This window comes from Salvelinus alpinus, chromosome 5 (genome assembly GCF_045679555.1).
Source record: "Salvelinus alpinus chromosome 5, SLU_Salpinus.1, whole genome shotgun sequence".
Taxonomy (NCBI): Eukaryota; Metazoa; Chordata; class Actinopteri; order Salmoniformes; family Salmonidae; genus Salvelinus; species Salvelinus alpinus.
In genome coordinates, this window is record NC_092090.1 from 38166410 (window position 1) to 38184680 (window position 18271).

An 18271-nucleotide genomic window follows, 5' to 3' on the forward strand; every position below is an offset into this window, starting at 1 on the left:
GTAAGACTAGCTGTCGCCATTGGCGTTGTCTAATGGGATCCTAATAAAGAAAAAATATGAATTTGTAGGCTAACTTGATATTGAAAAGTGGCTTAGCTTGTCGCTGTTGAATTTATTGCACTTGAATTGTTGTTTTCAACAAATCTAAACGGCCCTATCAAATGAAAGCAAACAGGTTTTGTTGCGCTAGTGAGGTAGGAGGGACTAGTACTTGCCTGCGCCTGACGTAAGGCGGTTGGAGACAAGCGGTGAAAGGCGGTTGTGAAGGTACTGCCATAAACAGCGCGCAGACTGCGCCTTTAAGAAGTGCAAATCGAAACAGTAAAGCATTCGCGGTGTCAATGTACTAACAATGAATTTAATCGATATGGTCTTGATACAATTCTTGCTGTTTAATGGCATATGGACCATTAAAGGTAAGTTTGGGCATTCTGATTTATACAGCAAGAAAAGTGTTTCATCGCTAGCTAGCTCGCTAATCGGATTGAGGAAATGGTAGCAAGCGAGCTAGGCTAGCAGCGTTAACGTTACCTAGCTGGGAGGGGTCCAGCTCCTTTTTTATTTTTTTTACATTTATGGTTCTGCTAGGACTACATCGAGAGAGCCTACGAGAGGTCCACCGAAGTGAAATAAGAATGTAACTGTGGAGGATATTTTTCTTAAGACATTCTCAACTATCTAGAATGTAATGTTTACTAAAAGTTATATAGTATCAACATACTAGTCCTCATCACTGCAGTTTCAGTCACGCACTGTTAGTTCTGAGAGTCTAGTACAGTGGTTCCCAAACGTGAAATGGGTTCCCCTGAGAAAGTGATCTTAACTTTTTTTTTGTCTTCAACTGGGTTTAGAATACAACTTGTTAGTGTCGACTAAGAACTCTTACGCTATTAGAATGTGCTTTCATAGTTCTGGACATCCGGCAAGACCTAAAATTGAGTCAATATGAACACACAGCATTAACTAACGTTGGGGGGGGGTATACTTTTTCCAAATGGGGTCCTCTGTATATTCTAGTGTCAATTTAGGGTCTTGTGCAGTAAACGTTTGGGAACCCCTGGTCAAGTAGCAAGTTGATTTGTATAGATGTTTGCTGGCAAAATGATTACATGCTAATGTACAGAATTTTCTAGCTATTTCGACAGAAAGGAAAAGGTGACATTGTGACACTGTAAATTACAATTGTCATTCTCATGATATGCCCACTCACTGACTTTTCTTTTTGTACTTTATATGTACACAGCCTAGCTAGATCTCTATGGCTCTGATGCAAACATTACTTGATTTATATGGTAGGCTACATGTAGTTAGTGATCTGTATTTTCATCATTCTAATTTGATTTCATTCAGCACTCAGACCTTCTGAAAACATGACACATATAGACAGGATGTCCCCTGTGATGTAGTAGCGTGCATTAGAATAGACTTTTACTGACCCATGTAGGCTATTTCATAAACATGGCATCAAATGTTTGACTTCATCATTATTCTTCGCCCTGTTAAGGTCCCACTCCATCTGGGTCTGACTACTGTGGAGTTGACTATACGCCTCATCTGTCTGACATCGAATGCATTTTTCATTTCCCTCTCCTGTTTGCCATGCGATGAAAGACATATGCCGGGTCTGTTTTTTACCTGCTCTGACGGTCTGTTTTTTTAGTGTGTGTGAACACAAAGTGAGTAATTGATCTGCCTGAAGCTGCTGTGGGCCTTGTGTTCCCCTGAGCCCCCTGAACATTGAGCTCCCCTCCAATTCCTAACTGGTGTCCTGTTTGTTCAATGATGGGAACAGAAACATTCCACTGCAGATGAAGTGTTGTTTCAGAGACGGCTAGGTCTGATTAAATTATCAGGACTTGGATTTTATTTGCTCCTCATAAATTGTTATTGTGTTGTCAAATCCCCATATTGAAATTACTAGTGCATAATTTATCATCCTAATTAATTATTTTGTTTGTTGATTCCACTTGAGAACTCTCATTAGCTGATAAAGTAGAACCATATTTCATGGCTCTCCTCGGTGAGCTAATATTCCCACTCATTTGCATTAATTATGGGGGTTTGTTGACTCAGTTATGTTATTCATGATGGCCAAGTTTGAGCCTTTCATTTTCCTATTTGTCTTTTAGTACAGTAATGACTCCAATCCATACAAGGGACTGGGACATATGCTCAAATTCTAATACTGTAAAAGTACATCGTTCCTCCCTGTCTTCAACTGTCCTTATGGTGATGACTCTTCTCATGTGGTTTGATTGGTTCACCCAATGTTATGTTGGGTCAGATAGTAATTTTGATGTCAGGGCTGTCAGACTAATGGCAGAACTAAACAGAGCAGCAGCAGAGCTCTGTGTGAGTCACACGTTCCCTGGTATGTCCTTAAAAGCGTGTTTGCTGCCAACTGAGAGTGTGTGAATGGAGAGGATGCCGCCCAGAGTCCATGATGGTTCACCATGATGTTTGCTTTCTGTGGAAAAGAGGATATGAGCCAGACCCAGCACTGCCTTCTGTGACTGGAAATCAAATGTTTACTGAGGAAACAGTTCTCTTAGAGTACCACCACAATGTTCTTTCATAAACTAAGAAGATAAGCCAATGTCCACTCCAAACACAATTTTAAAAGCACAGATTTGTATTCAAAGGGAGAGTTTGAGGGCCTCCCGGGTGGCGCAGTGGTCTAAGCGTTAGCTGTGCCACCAGAGACTCTGGGTTCGAGCCCAGGCTCTGTCGCAGCCGGCCGCGACCAGGAGGCCCATGGGGCGGCGCACAATTGGCCCAGCGTCGTCCGGGTTAGGGAGGTTTTGGCCGGCAGGGATATCTTTGTCTCATCGCGCACTAGCGACTCCTGTGGCGGGACGGGCGCAGTGCACGCTGACCAGGTCGCTAGGTGTACGGTGTTTCCTCCGACACATTGGTGTGGCTGGCTTCCGGGTTGGATGCTAGCTGTATTAAGAAGCAGTGCGGCTTGGTTGTGTTTCGGAGGACGCATGGCTCGACCTTTGCCTCTCCCGAGTCCGTACGGGAGTTGTAGCGATGAGACAAGACAGTAACTACTAACAATTGGATACCACGAAATTGGGGAGTAAAAGGGGGTAAAAAAAGAAAAGGGAGAGTTTGGGATTAAATTGGTCACCACTATAGCAATTAATGTCCTCTAGGCTTAGGCTATATGCTCTGAGCCTCAGATCATTGTACACTGAGTGTACAAAACTTTAGGAACACCCTCCTAATATTGAGTTTGACTCTATAAGTTGTCAAGTTGGCTGGAAGGCCTTTGGGTGGTGGACCATTCTTGATACACACGGGAAACAGTGAAAAACCCTTGACACATTCAAACCGGTGTGCCTGCACCTACTGCCATACCCCGGTCAAAGGCACTTAAATCCCTCTGAATGGTACACATACACAATCCTCCTCCCCTTCATCTACACTGATTGAAGTGGATTTAACAAGTGACATCAATAAGGGATCATAGCGTTCACCTAGATTCACCTGGTCATTCTATGTCATGTAAAGAGCAGGTGTTCCTAATGTTTTGTACATTTTACTGGAAAGGCAAATTATGTTATCAGTATTTGGGTTTCAAAATCTATAATTCAATGCCAGATGCCACACGCAAATGAATAATGAATGTGAGATGTTGTCATATAACCATGGACTTGATTCATGGGTGGATATTAATGATTTGTTAGGGTTTGTGGTAACAGATTCTTCCCTTTTGACTCAAATATGTTTCCAGGGTTGGAAATTAATTATTTATAGAGGGAAAGCAGGAGATCTGGCTAATCTGTTCTTGTTGAGAGAAACATTTTTAGCTGGTACTGATCCAAAAGCCATAATTTCTAAAGAGGAAGTAGAGTAGGCAACCATGTTAATTGACTAGGAACATCCCTATATTCCAACTGATCATATTCTCTTCACTTGTTGAGATTCTGTCTTTTCACTAGCGCTGTGGCACTACACACACCGGTTTCATTATCTTCCATTCTGCTGTTTCACACAGACATTACATGGGGTGTGTGACTTCCCTTGACATTTGAATGTATTGGACAGCATTTGATAAGATGTCAGCAAGACTCTGAGAGAGAGACTCTGCCGAAAGGCCTTGCTTGTATGTGGAGAATAAAACAGTGTTTTGGAGTCCTGTGCTTTGGTAATGCACAGTGGCTTGTTAGGGAGGCATAGCAAAGCCTTTCAGAATGTGGGGTTGTGGGAAAAATATGTAATCCTGGATTATATTTCCCCTCACATGTCCAAAGAACTTCAATGAGTTTCCACAATTGACATTGTTATATTAACACTTAATATTGTATTTTGTTAGTTTGAAGCATGCAGAGCAGCATTCTAGTATATTCACACTCAAAGGCAAATATTGACCATATTCAAGATGTGCAATGTCAGTGTCAGAAATGCAGAGGGGCTTTGTGCCCCTAGATTTTCCATATTTGGCCCTGAAAGCTCTTGACAGAAAAAGCTGCCCCAATCTTTTCCAAAACAAGTCAACAGGGGAAAAATATGCCTTTAACTTTAGATATTTTTTTTCTCCATTGGTATCACACTTCATACAGTATGTGTCCACAAAGGATTGTCCTTGACTCATCCAATCAGATAAAGTGCACTCTGCTGGCAGCTATCTCTTTCCCCCCAGCACCCCCCCATCTCACCCTCTTTGTTGTCAACATTCTTATTTTCGTTGCATTTTCCAAGTTGTGAAAATGCTAGTGTTCTTGTCTGGTGTATTGTCAACCAAGGTCAGAGATTGCTTAATTGGATTCCCCCTGTTCAAGGGCATCCTTTCCATGTTTCAGGTGTAGCCTAATGTTCAGGCTATAAACAAATAAGCCCCATGTACGAAATTCAGGGAAGTTTGTCTAGTGGTGACGTAGTATTGATACCCAAGGCAATATGACATTTCTTCACCTTAGGAGGAAATGTGATTCACACAATCGTTTTCTTTGCTTCTTTAATTTAAGCCTCTGAATAAGCCATGATTAACCCACGGCTGCATTTTATCATGCTCTTACTGTAGTGCGTGTAGGGTTGGAAATGTCAATTAAGACACTCCCGCTCTCAGCTGTAGTGTGTGTGTGTGGTGCTGCAGTAGTGTAAACACAGTGACATGATGGGTGGAGCTGTTTCCGTTCTGTTCCATCCCAGGGTGAGCAGACAGAGTAGTGTGTGTGCATCAACAACATGCACTGTAAGATTAATGGGTCATGGCAGGAAATGGGTGCTTTGCTGTGTGTGTGTGTTTGAAAGGTTGAAAAACACAGGGAAATCAAATTGTATTGGTCACATACACTTGCAATAACATTGCTAACCATGTGTATCGACATGCTTATGCTTCTAGATCCGACAGTGCAGCAGTGTCTAACAGGTAATATCTAACAAATTCCACAACAAAACCTAATACACACAATCTAGTAAAGGAATGGGATGAGAATATAGCAAATCGATATGTATATCATTATGGTAGGAGACTATAACAGTTTTAAGTACCTCAATGGACCGGAAAGGTAATCACTCTACAAACTATCATCACCGTGCCCTTAAGGAAGTCACAAATATTTTGGACACATTAGAAATAGCGGATATTTGGAGACTAAAAAACCCAGACCTAGTGAGAGATACATGGAGATTTAATCAAGCTAGTCGTCTTGACTACTTGTCTCTTTCTCTCTTGCTTCAAAGGTTAAAAACGTTTTAATAAGAGACAGAATGCGATCGGATCATCATCTAATTAGCATTCACATAACTCCTATAGATTTTCCACGTGGACGGGGATATTGGAAATGTAATCAAAGTAGTTAAAAATAAGACAAAATAATTTATAACTGAATTTTTCCAGTATAATATAGGTTCAGCAAATCCCCTTATTGTTTGGGATACTTTTTTAAATGTACCTTCAGAGGTCATTCAATTTTCATCAATAATAAAAAAGCAGTTTCTGGCTAAAGAGACAAGACTAACAAGGGAAATCAATGAACTAATAGTACAGGTAGATGGCAATAAAAACAATACTACAGAGATACAAAACAAGTTAGAGGAAAAAGAAGTTGAACTTATTCAAGAACGATCTAATATAATCTATGACAAAAATAAAGCAAACTGGATGAATATGGAAAAAAATACACAAAATTCTTCCTGAATCTCCAATACAGGAATGCTAACAAAGATAATTTGCAAAAACTCATTACTGAAGACGGCGTCATCTCTGATTCTCTGAATTATATTTTAAAAAGAGGAAGCTAATTATTTTAGGCAGATGGAAAAAAGAACATCTCATCCTCTCCCACTGAATGAAAATTACAGTAAGGAATTCTTTCCAAATAATATAAACATTTAAAATTAACAAATGTACAGGAAGATCAGTGCGAATGCCAAATTACAGAGGAAGAAGTTTGAGACAAAGGATTTAATAGTCTGGAAAAACCCCAGGGCTTGATAGCATACCGGTAGAGGTATAAGTCGCTCTGGATAAGAGCGTCTGCTAAATGACTTAAATGTAAATGTAAATATCAAGCCTTTTTTGATTGTTTTAACTACTTGTATAGAAATGGTAGTCTGTCAGGTACTCAGCAGGAAGGTCTGATTTTTCTCTTATTAAAACAAGACCCAGATGGCAAATAGACAGGGTCTTTATATCTAAAAAACTGGAGGCCCCTTACACTTCAATGTTGTGACGCAAAGATACTAGCGAAATGCATAACACAATTACTGTTTCGCATACAAGCCAGTGAATTCTATGCGTTACAGCTGGATGAGTCAACAGACGTGGCAGGCCTGGCACAGCTCCTGCTATATGCCCATTACGTTTGTGGGGGTCAATTAAGAAAGACATCCTCTTCTGGAAACCAGGACAACAGGCGAGGATATTTTTAAAGTACTGGACAGCTTTGTGACATCAAATGGACTTTGGTGGTCAAGATGTGTTGGTATCTGTACTGATGGCGCAAAAGCCATGACAGGGAGACATAGTGGAGCGGTAACGCGCGTGCAAGCAGTTGCTCCCGACGCCACTTGGGTACACTGCAGCATCCACTGAGAGGCTCTTGCTGCCAAGGGAATGCCTGACGGCTTGAAAGACGTTTTGGACACTACAGTGAAAATGGTTAACTTTTGTTAAAGCAAGGCCCCTGAATTCTGAATTCGCACTATGCAATGTTATGGGCAGCGACCATGTAACGCTTTTACAACATATAGAAGTGCGCTGGTTATCAAGAGGCAGTATTGACATGTTTTTTTGAATTGATAGACGAGCTTAAAGTTTTCTATACTGACCATAATTTTCACTTGTCTGACCGCTTGCATGATGACGTTTTTCACACGTATGGCCTATCTGGGTGATGTTTTTTCTCGCCTGAATGATCTGAATCTAGGATTACAGGGACTCTCCGCAACTATATTCAATGTGCGGGACAAAATTGAGGCTATGATTAAGAAGTTTGAGCTCTTCTCTGTCTGCATTAACAAGGACAACACACAGGTCTTTCCATCACTGTATGATTTTTTTGTTGTGTGCAAATGAATTTAAGTTTACGGATAATGTCAAATGTGATATAGCGAAGCACCTGAGGTAGTTGGGTGCGCAATTTACACAGGTACTCTCCCAAAACGGATGACACAAACAGCTGGATTCGTTATCCCTTTCATCCCCTGCCTCCAGTCCACTTACAATATATGAACAAGAGAGCCTCATCGAAATTGCAATAAGCGGTTCTGTGAAAATTGAATTTATTCAGAAGCCACTGCCAGACTTCTGGATTGGGCTGCGCTCAGACTATCCTGCCTTGGCAAATCGCGCTGTTAAGACACTGATGCCTTTTGCAAACACGTACCTATGTGAGAGTGGGTTCTCGACCCTCACTAGCATGAAAACTAAATACAGGCACAAACTATGTGGAAAATTATTTAAGACTGAGACTCTCTCCAGTATAACCCAACATTACAGAGTTACGTGCATTCTTTCAAGCACACCCTTCTCATTAACCTGTGGTGAGTTATTCACAATTTTTGATGAACAAATAAGGTTTTATATGTAAGATGGTTAAATAAAGAGAAAAATCATTGATTATTATTATTTGTGCCCTGGTCCTATAAGAGCTCTTTGTCACTTCCCACGAGCCAGGTTGTGACGACAAACTCACACTCATTCTTATGTTTAATAAATGTCTCGTACAATTTGTGTGTGTGTATGGCAGGCTTATAATGATGGCAAAAAACAATATTTGAGAATGCGCTGACCCTGGTGCTACGCAGCTGGAGGTTGAATGTTTGATGGGCTAGGGGACTATAAAAACTATGGGAACCGCTGTACTAGTCACATTAGGCCTAGGCCCTCTGAAGACAGCATCAAGCAACAATTCAGGAAACTGAAACATGTAGCCAAGCTTAAACAATCACGATTACCAGTGATGTTTTACTGACAGGGACCTACTTACCAGTCATTGCTTATCAGACTCACCACATTGGTTTGTTGAAGCACCGTTTCCTCTGTTGCTTTCTTTTGTAGAGAAACTGTGACATGGTTGGCTAGTTTGTTCATTCTGAGACTTGTGACATGGTGCCTGACATTTGTATTTCTATAATGACTGTGTTCTTACATTCCCTGTCAGTTTGTTTTTCTGGCTTGTTTCAGTGCATGGTTCTTCTACCGCTAGTGTTTTGACTTGCCAATCAGTTTCTTGAAAGACAATAGTAAACTAACATTGACCTGAAAATGGTTCCTACGTTTAAATCGTGTTCCAGTGTCAAATCACTATTCCTTTCACAGCGATATCTCTTTCAGCTGGGAGCTGTAAGCAGCATCACATTCAGTTCTGACTTCATTATCAGTAGGTTCTTTGCTTGTTAACACATAGACTACTAACTTGCCCTGCCTCTTGTTTCTTTGCTCTCTGCATCATATTCAAGTGGATGTTGAGCAGTAAGACTAGAATTTAGAAATCCACTCAAAACTGCAATGTTTTTAGGTGTGTGTGTGTGTGTGGGCCTAGTCTAGTTATACTTTTGTGCTGAACCCTCAGCACCTAGAAACATGCCTTCACATCACAATCTCCTTTGGCCTCTGACGTGACTTTCCACAGTAGGCTAACCTAGAATTATGTGCAGACATTGTGCTGTGTGAGCCATAAAAGCTGCTTCATAATTATTTTAGCATCACATGAGCAATGGACCCCACACCCTGTACAGTAATTCAGATGAACCTCTTCTAAGCATGCATGGAATGAGGAGGAACATTGTACCTAGCTACTAATGATGGGGGAAAAATACATAGTTACAGTTAGTGATGCACCGATATGACATTCTTGACCGATATCCAATATTTTCCTTGCCAAAAGCGACCTTTTTAAGCATTCTAGTATAGTTAACACACACACGAATGCAGCGGTCTATGGCACTGCATCTCAGTGCAAGAGGCGTCAGTACAGTCCCTGGTTAGAATCCAGGCTCTATCACATCCGGCCGTGATTGGGAGTCCCATAGGGCGGCACACAATTGGCCCAGCATCGCCCGGGTTTGGCTGGGGTAAGCCGTCATTTTAAATAAGAATTTGTTCTTAACTGACTTGCCTAGTTAAATGAAGGTTACACACACACACACACTGAGCAAAACATTATTTTGTTGGCATTTATGTATGTCCTCATTTACCAGTAAAACATAATCAAAAACAATTTATTTAACTTACTTCCTGTGCTGTTTCGTTGTTAATTTCTTCAGTTTCATTCTCAACCAGGATTTCTATAGCACACCGTTTGGGTCTTTGCGTGTCAAAAAAGTGACGTGTCAAATTAGCTTGTTGACCAATCAGGATCTGAATATGACTGCATGTCACAATTTAACAAGTTGTCTCGCGCACCTACAGTGCTGGTCATTCAAAAAAAGCTAGCTAACTCATGGATGTAAACAGTGTTCTTCCCCAAAAACATAGCAAACGACATCTGTTTCAGTAGCTATATAGTTAGCTAGCTAACTATATAGCTAGGCGTCATCATCTAAAATAACCCTAATTCATAAGACTGTTCTTATTTGATTGATGGTGGTTGGACCAATGTATGTGAAGCTAGCCACAATAAGGATTAGCCACAATAGTGGACTTTGCAGTTAGCCTTCAAAATAAAAGTATCATAATTCTACTATTTGCATTCATTTGCATCACTGTCAATGACATACTTTTATTTTGAAGGCAAACCGCAAATTCCACTTGTGCCTAATCCTTATTGTGGCTAGCTTCACAACACATAACCCGGTCTGGTCGAGCCTCACTAGGCAGATGAAGCTAGCTGGCTGCTTATAACTTTAGCTTTGGGCAACAGGGTTAAGTAGCTGGCCAGCTATTTATTTTCATGAACTGAAGTTCAATTTCAATAGGCGAACAACAAGTGGCAACCTAGCTAATACTTACTCACAAGGATTCCTAAATCATTGCTAAGAATAACGAAAATGACTGCAGTTTCTACTGGTCATTGTTTTCAGGCTGGTTGTATTGGTGCTAGCTAGGTAGCAAGCTAAAGCTAGCTACCCCAGAAGTTGCGGTTGAACAAATTATGCTTTATTACCGACGCAGTATTGTAAACACATTGTTCGTGGCCGGTGTTTGCAGACTTCTTTGTACAGCTTTGAAAGTGCTACTGTATCTTTTTTGACACGCAAAGACCTAAACGGCTTTCCATAGTATGCATGTATGTATGTTGTGACGCTATCAATGTGTATCTCCGGTAGGGCAACATCTGAAAAATAGCGCACTTGGTAGTGTGTACTGGTGCTCGATCAGTCGGCGAAAGCCAACATCACCCACGACAAAGGACAGTTGATTGTCAAGGGCAATGAATATCATTATCTTGGCTTTAATGGATTTTGGCTTTGAGTCTCGCTGAAATGTTCTTACTCTTTCAAATGACTGCTCGACTTGTTCACTGCTCGATCCACACAGCAGACATTGTGGGCTAGGTTAGGGATGCTGTTTTGCTCGAGTAACGCAACATTTTACGTGGCGTCATTACGTCATGTACCTACGTTACATAGGTATGCACGGCAGCTTTGACATCGGTTTTTAACATTGGCGTTAAACTAGACATCGGGCCCCTACCTATGTTGGCATTTTTAGCTAATATCGGCCGATACATCGCGCACCCCTAGTTACAATTGTGTTTTGTTTTGCTACTGCAGGCAGTGTTAGCTAGAGACAGTCGGCTGTACCTGTGCCAAAACTCAGGCATTTTTCATCTTATAGCTTGTTCTCGATCTTTAAAAAAAAAATGGTGAGCCAACATGTTTTCAGCACTTTTATTTCCCTGACTGATCAAAACTGATTTTCTCGTCTCTCTGCAGCAGAAATATAGTGAGCAATATGTTTGGAACATGAAATCACAATAAAATTGCAGTATAGAATCACAATGCATATCGTATCGGCACCTAAGTATTGTGCTAATATCATATTGTGTGGTCCTTGGCAATTCCCAGCCCTACTAGCTACATCATGCTTTGGTATTTCGGACCCCTCCCTTGACAATTGCCCATACAGCACTGCGGCTCCCAGACCCAACACAAAAGCGTATTTGTCCAAAAACATCTACTGCCACCACTGCCCATCGGATTAGTAGCTCCTCAGTGGTCAAAGGCTGCAGCTAGCCACATGGACTAGTGGACATGGCATTGGTCCACACCACAATGCCATGTTTCCACCCCTCAGTAGTCAATGGCTGGATGTCTTGTCAGGGATGTAGGCTAGTGATTTACCCATCACTCAGTGTTGTTGTATGGTGCAATAGCAACCAGGAGAACAAGTGGTGGCGCCCTGAGCCCTCTTGTCTGTCAAACAACCTGCCTTTTCCCAGCATGTTAATGTATGTGGAGGGTGAGTCATCATGACCCAAGCTGTTTCCACTTCCTCTGTTACTGTCAAGGGGTTCTATCTTTCAAGCTTGGCACCTCTGTGAGTGAGGATGAAGACTTCACTGAAATACTATTGACTAAGCCTACAGTATGAAGCCCACATGCACCACTTGTCATTGACTGCTCTGGCAATTTGGACTAGCAGGTGCATTCCAGCAATATACAAATAAGGAGTAGCCAACATTTTCTCTTGCAAATAGTGTTAGTCCTCCTAGTCCTTTACCCTGCCAACTAATTCAAAGTCAGTGACTGCTTGCAAAACATTAAGTTTTACATTAACTTTTTGTGGCTGCTAGATAAGGGAGGAAATGATGTTAATAAATGACTTGCTAATTATACCTGTTATTATTTTTTTATGTCATGAAAACACTTCCTTATGCTGGCATATTCAGCACTGGGGTCACAGTCCTCACATGCCCCTCCCATCCTCCGGACAGTGACCCTACACACATGTGGTTTGATACGGAAAGTAACAGTTAGTCGTACATTCCTCCCAATGTTTTTTTTCTTCAATGAAAACATCCATGAATCCACTGGAGTCGTATGTGGTCTGACAGCTGAAGGGACCGTGGTGTGCCTGCCATACTCTATCTCTAACCAACAGCCTCTGAGTTGACCTTTACCCTGTTGATTCCGTTCATCCTGCTGCAGCTTTGGCTGCTGTAGGCTGGGCTAGAGTGGGTTTGTACATAACAGGCTAAATATTTCCCTTTTTAGGACAGATGTTTAACAACTGATGATAAAATGAGTATCACTTGAAGGCATATCCCCTGAAACTGTACATGTACTAATAGAGGGCAAAATATGTCCCATTGTCATGAAGTTTTAAGATATCTTTTTTTCTGCTTTTTTGTAAATGTGAATAAATCTACTTTGTTGCAACATCAGTTCTTAGAAACTGTCAGTGTTGCAATTACTAGGGCTGTGATGATACCAGTATCACAATATATTTTTCCATGGCAAAAATGGAAACACGAAGCAGACAACCTCTTTGGTCTTTTAACAATCTGCTGTATTTAAGTTGTGTGCTATAGCTTGGAAATTAAATAAATGTGACTCTGAATGACAACATAATGATGTTTTGTTTCCAACATTGGGGCTGTTTTCCTAAAGAAGTTAAATCCGCTTCATGTTTTGTTTGCTTGCCACGGTACTAACATGTATCGCCATACTGGTATCATCTCGGCCTGAGCAAATATTAAAACGAGGACTAACCTTGTTTTTTAACCAAACATTTCAATTAACTAAAGGCTGTTTTGCATGATAGTGTTGTCAATATTTAATGTGTATCACTTCTTAGAAATACCAGCCCTTGCCAAATTGAGCCATATACAATGAGCTGTCTTTTTAGTAAAATAATTGCATTTCTCTCTTGTCTATTCTGCTTCATTCCACTGGTGTTGCATGTTAATAGGCTGTGTTGGACAATGCATAGGAGATGTCATGCCCATGTATGGGGGTTGATGGAGGCAATCTGAGCGTGTTTTGTTTTCATACAAGGCCCCTCTGTTTCCTGATTTGATTAATCTTCTAACCTTGTTCTCACATTAAAAAGCACACCAGCTCATGTGTTTCTGTCCATCAGTGTGCCACGGTCTAGATTGCCCACTGTCATTAGTCTATTTGTTGGGGGGAGGGCTAAGAAAAGCTAGTGTAAATCTCGGAATACTTTCTCCCTGACTCGTTCATGAACATGTCATGGCAGGCCGGGTGTGGCCCCTGCTTGTTGAATAGTTTACTCCTACACACTGGGGCCACCATGACAATAGTCTGTCTCTGTGTCTGTCTGTGGGACCATTACCCCAGCAGCACTGTATGAGCTCCTCTCTTTAGGTAATTATTCCCAGAGCTGTGAAGCACGGAGTGTCCCCTTCATATCAAACACAGCATTAGCTGATGACCATACATTTCTTAATGGTGTTTTAAAATAGCTTCTCAGGTAGTAGTCTAACACATCAACAGCTGTGAGAATCTCTGAAAGGAACCAGTCATCTCAGCCAATTTCTTTTGAATATGTTTTTTGTGTGGTGACTTCGTAGTCTCCTTGCTTATGATGTTATAGATGGGTTGGTTGTTCAGCAACAAAACCAGCGCGCGGTCAACTATGGGGAAAGACAGACCAGGGTTGGCTTAGATTATTAACAGCATGTAAACTATATTTAGTCTCCAATGTTTAATGAAAACAAGCTCATTGTGCAAATGTATTTATGTTGTCTCTCAAATACATCGTTACAGTTTGTTTGTTAGCTAGCTAGTGAATTTGAGCCATATTAGCATAGATGTGACATCAGTAAAAACACCTCAAAACAAGACTTGGTATCAAGATAAAACTTGCTGAAACAAACCACCTATGATTCCCCACATGGCAGTTTCTTGTCATTGTTGCTAGCTATCTGGCCATCCAGAATCACAACAACATGGCCTTCTGCACCATTGAAGCATGCACATTGTTTTCATAACTGTCAGCTAACCAGTATACAGCCAGCTAGCAGGTGGACTGCTTAAACAGCAACTTATTTGGCTCCTATCCTCAGTTGTGTTCGACTGTTGGTATCTGACCATTCTTTAAAGCCTTTGTTGACTAGGAGTGGACCAATGATAAGGCTTGGTGGATAAGCTGTTCTGTGTGGCGGTGAGTCTCGCGCTCCAGCTGTGTGTGTGTGTGTGTGTGTGTGTGTGTGTGTAAGCCTAAGCCTGTTTAGCGTGGCTACCACGCTTCGTGGTAGAGAGTTGAGCCGCTGCCCTGGTGTCACTATGAGAGCCAGTCCCTCCCTGGCCGTGCTCTGTCTTCATTACCCAGAGTTGTGTGGAGGCACACTGCCAGAGCGTGCTCTTTAGCATCTCAGTGTCACAGCGCTTTAATGAAATTGATGGCCTATGTCTAAATCTGAGCCTGTCTTTATGCAGCTGAGTTCTCTCCTCTCAGGATTATGCTTTGCCTCCACAGTTCTCTCCACCGTCACACTTAGCCGTACTCTTGACTTGCAAACTGAGGGCTTCATCAGCGGAGAGCTTGGAGACTGGGTTGATTTGCTCATTTACTAGGCCTGGGACTGTCTGGGAGACATTCATACCTGCCTCGGCTCTCACCAACCTCTTGTTTTAACGTTAAGCATTTGTTTTTTCACAAAAGTGGCAACAGCTTACTTTTTTTGTATTTTTTTGACATATCCCTCCTTTTTAAGGATACGCTTTTTTCCCCCCAGCTGTTTATTCATCTAATCTCCTCAGATTTACTTCTAGTCTACAGACGCATTCTGGAGGTAAGAGGAAAATCAAATATGGATGAAGTATTATTCTCCCCAGATGGAATGGTCTGCTGTCAATGCTCTCCCTTCATAGAAAAGCATTGTTCCTTTGCCACACTGTTGTGCACTTAAAAAAAGTGTTTTTGTGTTCGTCTAGCAGATGTGATTTATTTTATAAATTTGTTCCTCCCTCATTTCATGAGCCCTTTTCAAATGTTTAAACGCTCTCAGCTCTAATAGTACACAGCTGTCAGGGAAGAGGCTGTATTTTCCACTTCGGCAGGATCCTAAGGAGCCCCTCAGTGTGAATGAAGTGGGATCATGTTCCCACCAATGGGCAGCTCTGGAGACACCAGACTGGACACACACAGTCTAGCCCTACTGTCCGGACTGACTAGTGAGAGGAGCAGTTTGACCATTTGCCCAGTGTTGCCAAGCTGTCTGGGCAGAGGAATATTCTCAGCTAGCATCAGCCAGTATAGTAGACAGTCTCAATAAGGCTCTAACACTGCAACCAGCCAGCATAGCATCAGTCAGCCAACAGCTGAGCTACATCTGAGCAGGAGCCAGTGTGCTGTTCCTATGGGACTAGCTTTAATTTTAACCTGAAAAAGAACTGAATGAATAAGTGATGGCTGCTTCCATCCCGTGCTGATTGCTAAAAAAGTGACTGTTGCATCTAAAAGCTCTTTAAAAGCGTCCTGTTTCTACATCAATGTCCCCTCACTCTCCTGTAATGTAACAGGGTGACAGACGCCCAGGAGAGAGAGAGTAGCCTCGTGTGGAATTGCGATGCTTGTCAGTGTCCCACTCTTAATGAGCAGCGTTTATCCCCTAGCCAGAACTAGTTAAGTGGAGAGTTTTATCACAGCCGAGCAGGTGGAAGCGGGGGCTGCGCCGCTGCTGCCTCCGGGAGAAAACTCCATCTAACGCTGCTGATGACTACAACGTTTTTAGTGATTTCTCCTTTCTTTACTCTGTGCAGGTTTGCTTTGCGCAAACTGTGAAGGAGTATTCCTCATTCATTTCAACCACAATCACTGTAAGGAGAATTCTAAAGAACTGGAAACATCTAGCTTCTGATCTAGGCTATATGCCTATAGGCTAAACATACACATAGGTAGTACAACTGTTGGAGTGCACCAAGTCTTTGCCATGCCTTATGAGCAACCTTGACAATCTAGAAAGTAAACTCCCTTAGCTCAGAGTGGAAGATGGCTTTTTGGTCTAATGGTATGGTTCACTCTGGAGTAGGGCTGTCCTCGACTTTAAAAAAACCTGTGACAAATTAACTTGAAATGGGCCATGTTTACTGGTTGCTCAGGAGGTAAAGGAGAAGTCAGATGTGTGGAATAAATGTGACTAGTTGTTGAAAATACTGGAGATCAAGAAAAAGAAGGTAAGGAGCAAGTGCTACGTGCATATATGTGCCAAACAGGTGCTGTATAGATGACTAGAATTTCTGTGAATGTTTGGAACAATGTAAACAAAATAAATGTGTACCAGTCATTTTTTTTAAAAGCCTTTTTTACAGCAGTCGACTAAATTGGGTCAGCCGTACTCTGGAGTGTGGTGTACTGAAGACCGGGTTTTGATAACAGTCGGTTAGTAATGGTGGTACTCCTCAGCTTTATTGAAAAGTATGTAAGCCTTTTTCATGTCTTAGTCGTGACTGACTTTCAGCATGCTTATAGAGAAGACCACTCAACATGTACTGCACTGACACAAATGATTGGTGGAAATAAATTGATAAGTTTGTCAAATCAAATTTTATTGGTCACATACATATGGTTAGCAGATGTTATTGCGAGTGTAGCAAAGTGCTTGTGCTTCTAGTTCCAACAGTGAAGTAATATCTAACCAAGTAATCTAGCAACTACCTAATACACACATCTAAGTATAGGAATGGAATAAAGAATATATACATATACATGTACGGATGAGCAATGACCAAGCGGCATAGGCAAGATGCAATAGATTGTATGAAATACAGTATATACATATGAGATGAATAATGCAAGATATGTAAACATTAGTGGCATTATTAAAGTGACTAGTGATCAATTTGTTAAAGTGGCCAATGATTTGAAATCTGTATGTAGGCAGCAACCACTGTGTTAGTGATGGCTGTTTAACAGTCTGATGGCTTTGAGATTGAAAAACAGCTTCTGTCTCTCGGTCCCAGCTTTGATGCACCTGTACTGACCTCGCCTTCTGGATGGAAGCGGGGTGAACAGGTAGTGGCTCGGGTGGTTGTCCTTGGTGATCTTTTTGGCCTTCCTGTGACATCGGGTGCTGTAGGTGTCCTGTAGGGCAGGTAGTTTGCCCCAGGTGATCTGTTGTGCAGACCGCACCACACTCTGGAGAGCCCTGCGTTTGTGGGCGGCGCAGGTGACGTACCAGGTGGTGATACAGCCCGACAGGATGCTCTCAATTGTGCTTCTGTAAAAGTTTGAGTGTTTTTGGTGACGTGCCAAATTTCTTCAGCCTCCTGAGGTTGAAGAGGCGCTGTTGCGCCTTCTTCACCACACTGTCTGTGTGGGGGACCATTTCAGGTTGTCAGTGATGTGTACGCAGAGGAACTTAAAACTTTCCACCTTCTCCACTACTGTCCCATCGATGTGGATAGAGGGGTGCTCCCTCTGCTGTTTCCTGAAGTCCACGGTCATCTCTTTTTATTTTTTTCCCCACCTTTATTTAACCAGGTAGCCCAGTTGAGAACAAGTTTGTTTTGTTGATGTTGAGTGTGAGGTTGTTTTCCTGACACCACACAATCGAGTTCCCTCACCACCTCCCTATAGGCTGTCTCGTTGTTGTTGGTAATCAAGCCTACTACTGTTGTGTCGTCTGCAAACTTGATTGAGTTGGAGGCGTGCATGGCCACGCAGTCATGGGTGAACAGGGAGTACAGGGGGGGGCTGAGCATGCACCCTTGTGGGGACCCAGTGTTGAGGGTCAGCGAAGTGGAGATGTTGTTTCCTACCTTCAACACCTGGGGGCTGCCCGCCAGGAAGTCTAGGACCCAATTGCACAGGGCGTGGTTGAGACCCAGGGCTTAATGATGAGCTTGGAGGGTATTATGGTGTTGAATGCTGAGCTGTAGTCAATGAACAGTAGCATTCTTACAT

General features: G+C 42.0%; 1 protein-coding gene across 1 annotated transcript in view; it reads left to right on the forward strand.

The window, feature by feature from the left end:
• Positions 1 to 245: 245 nt before the first annotated feature.
• The window catches only part of LOC139576063 (disintegrin and metalloproteinase domain-containing protein 10-like), a 94502-nt gene continuing 76476 nt past the window's right edge, over positions 246 to 18271 (forward strand). The window contains exon 1 of the mRNA XM_071401710.1: positions 246 to 416. Within this exon, the coding sequence (XP_071257811.1) occupies positions 353 to 416 (64 nt within the window). The 5' untranslated portion in view covers positions 246 to 352. The remainder of the gene's footprint in view (positions 417 to 18271) is intronic.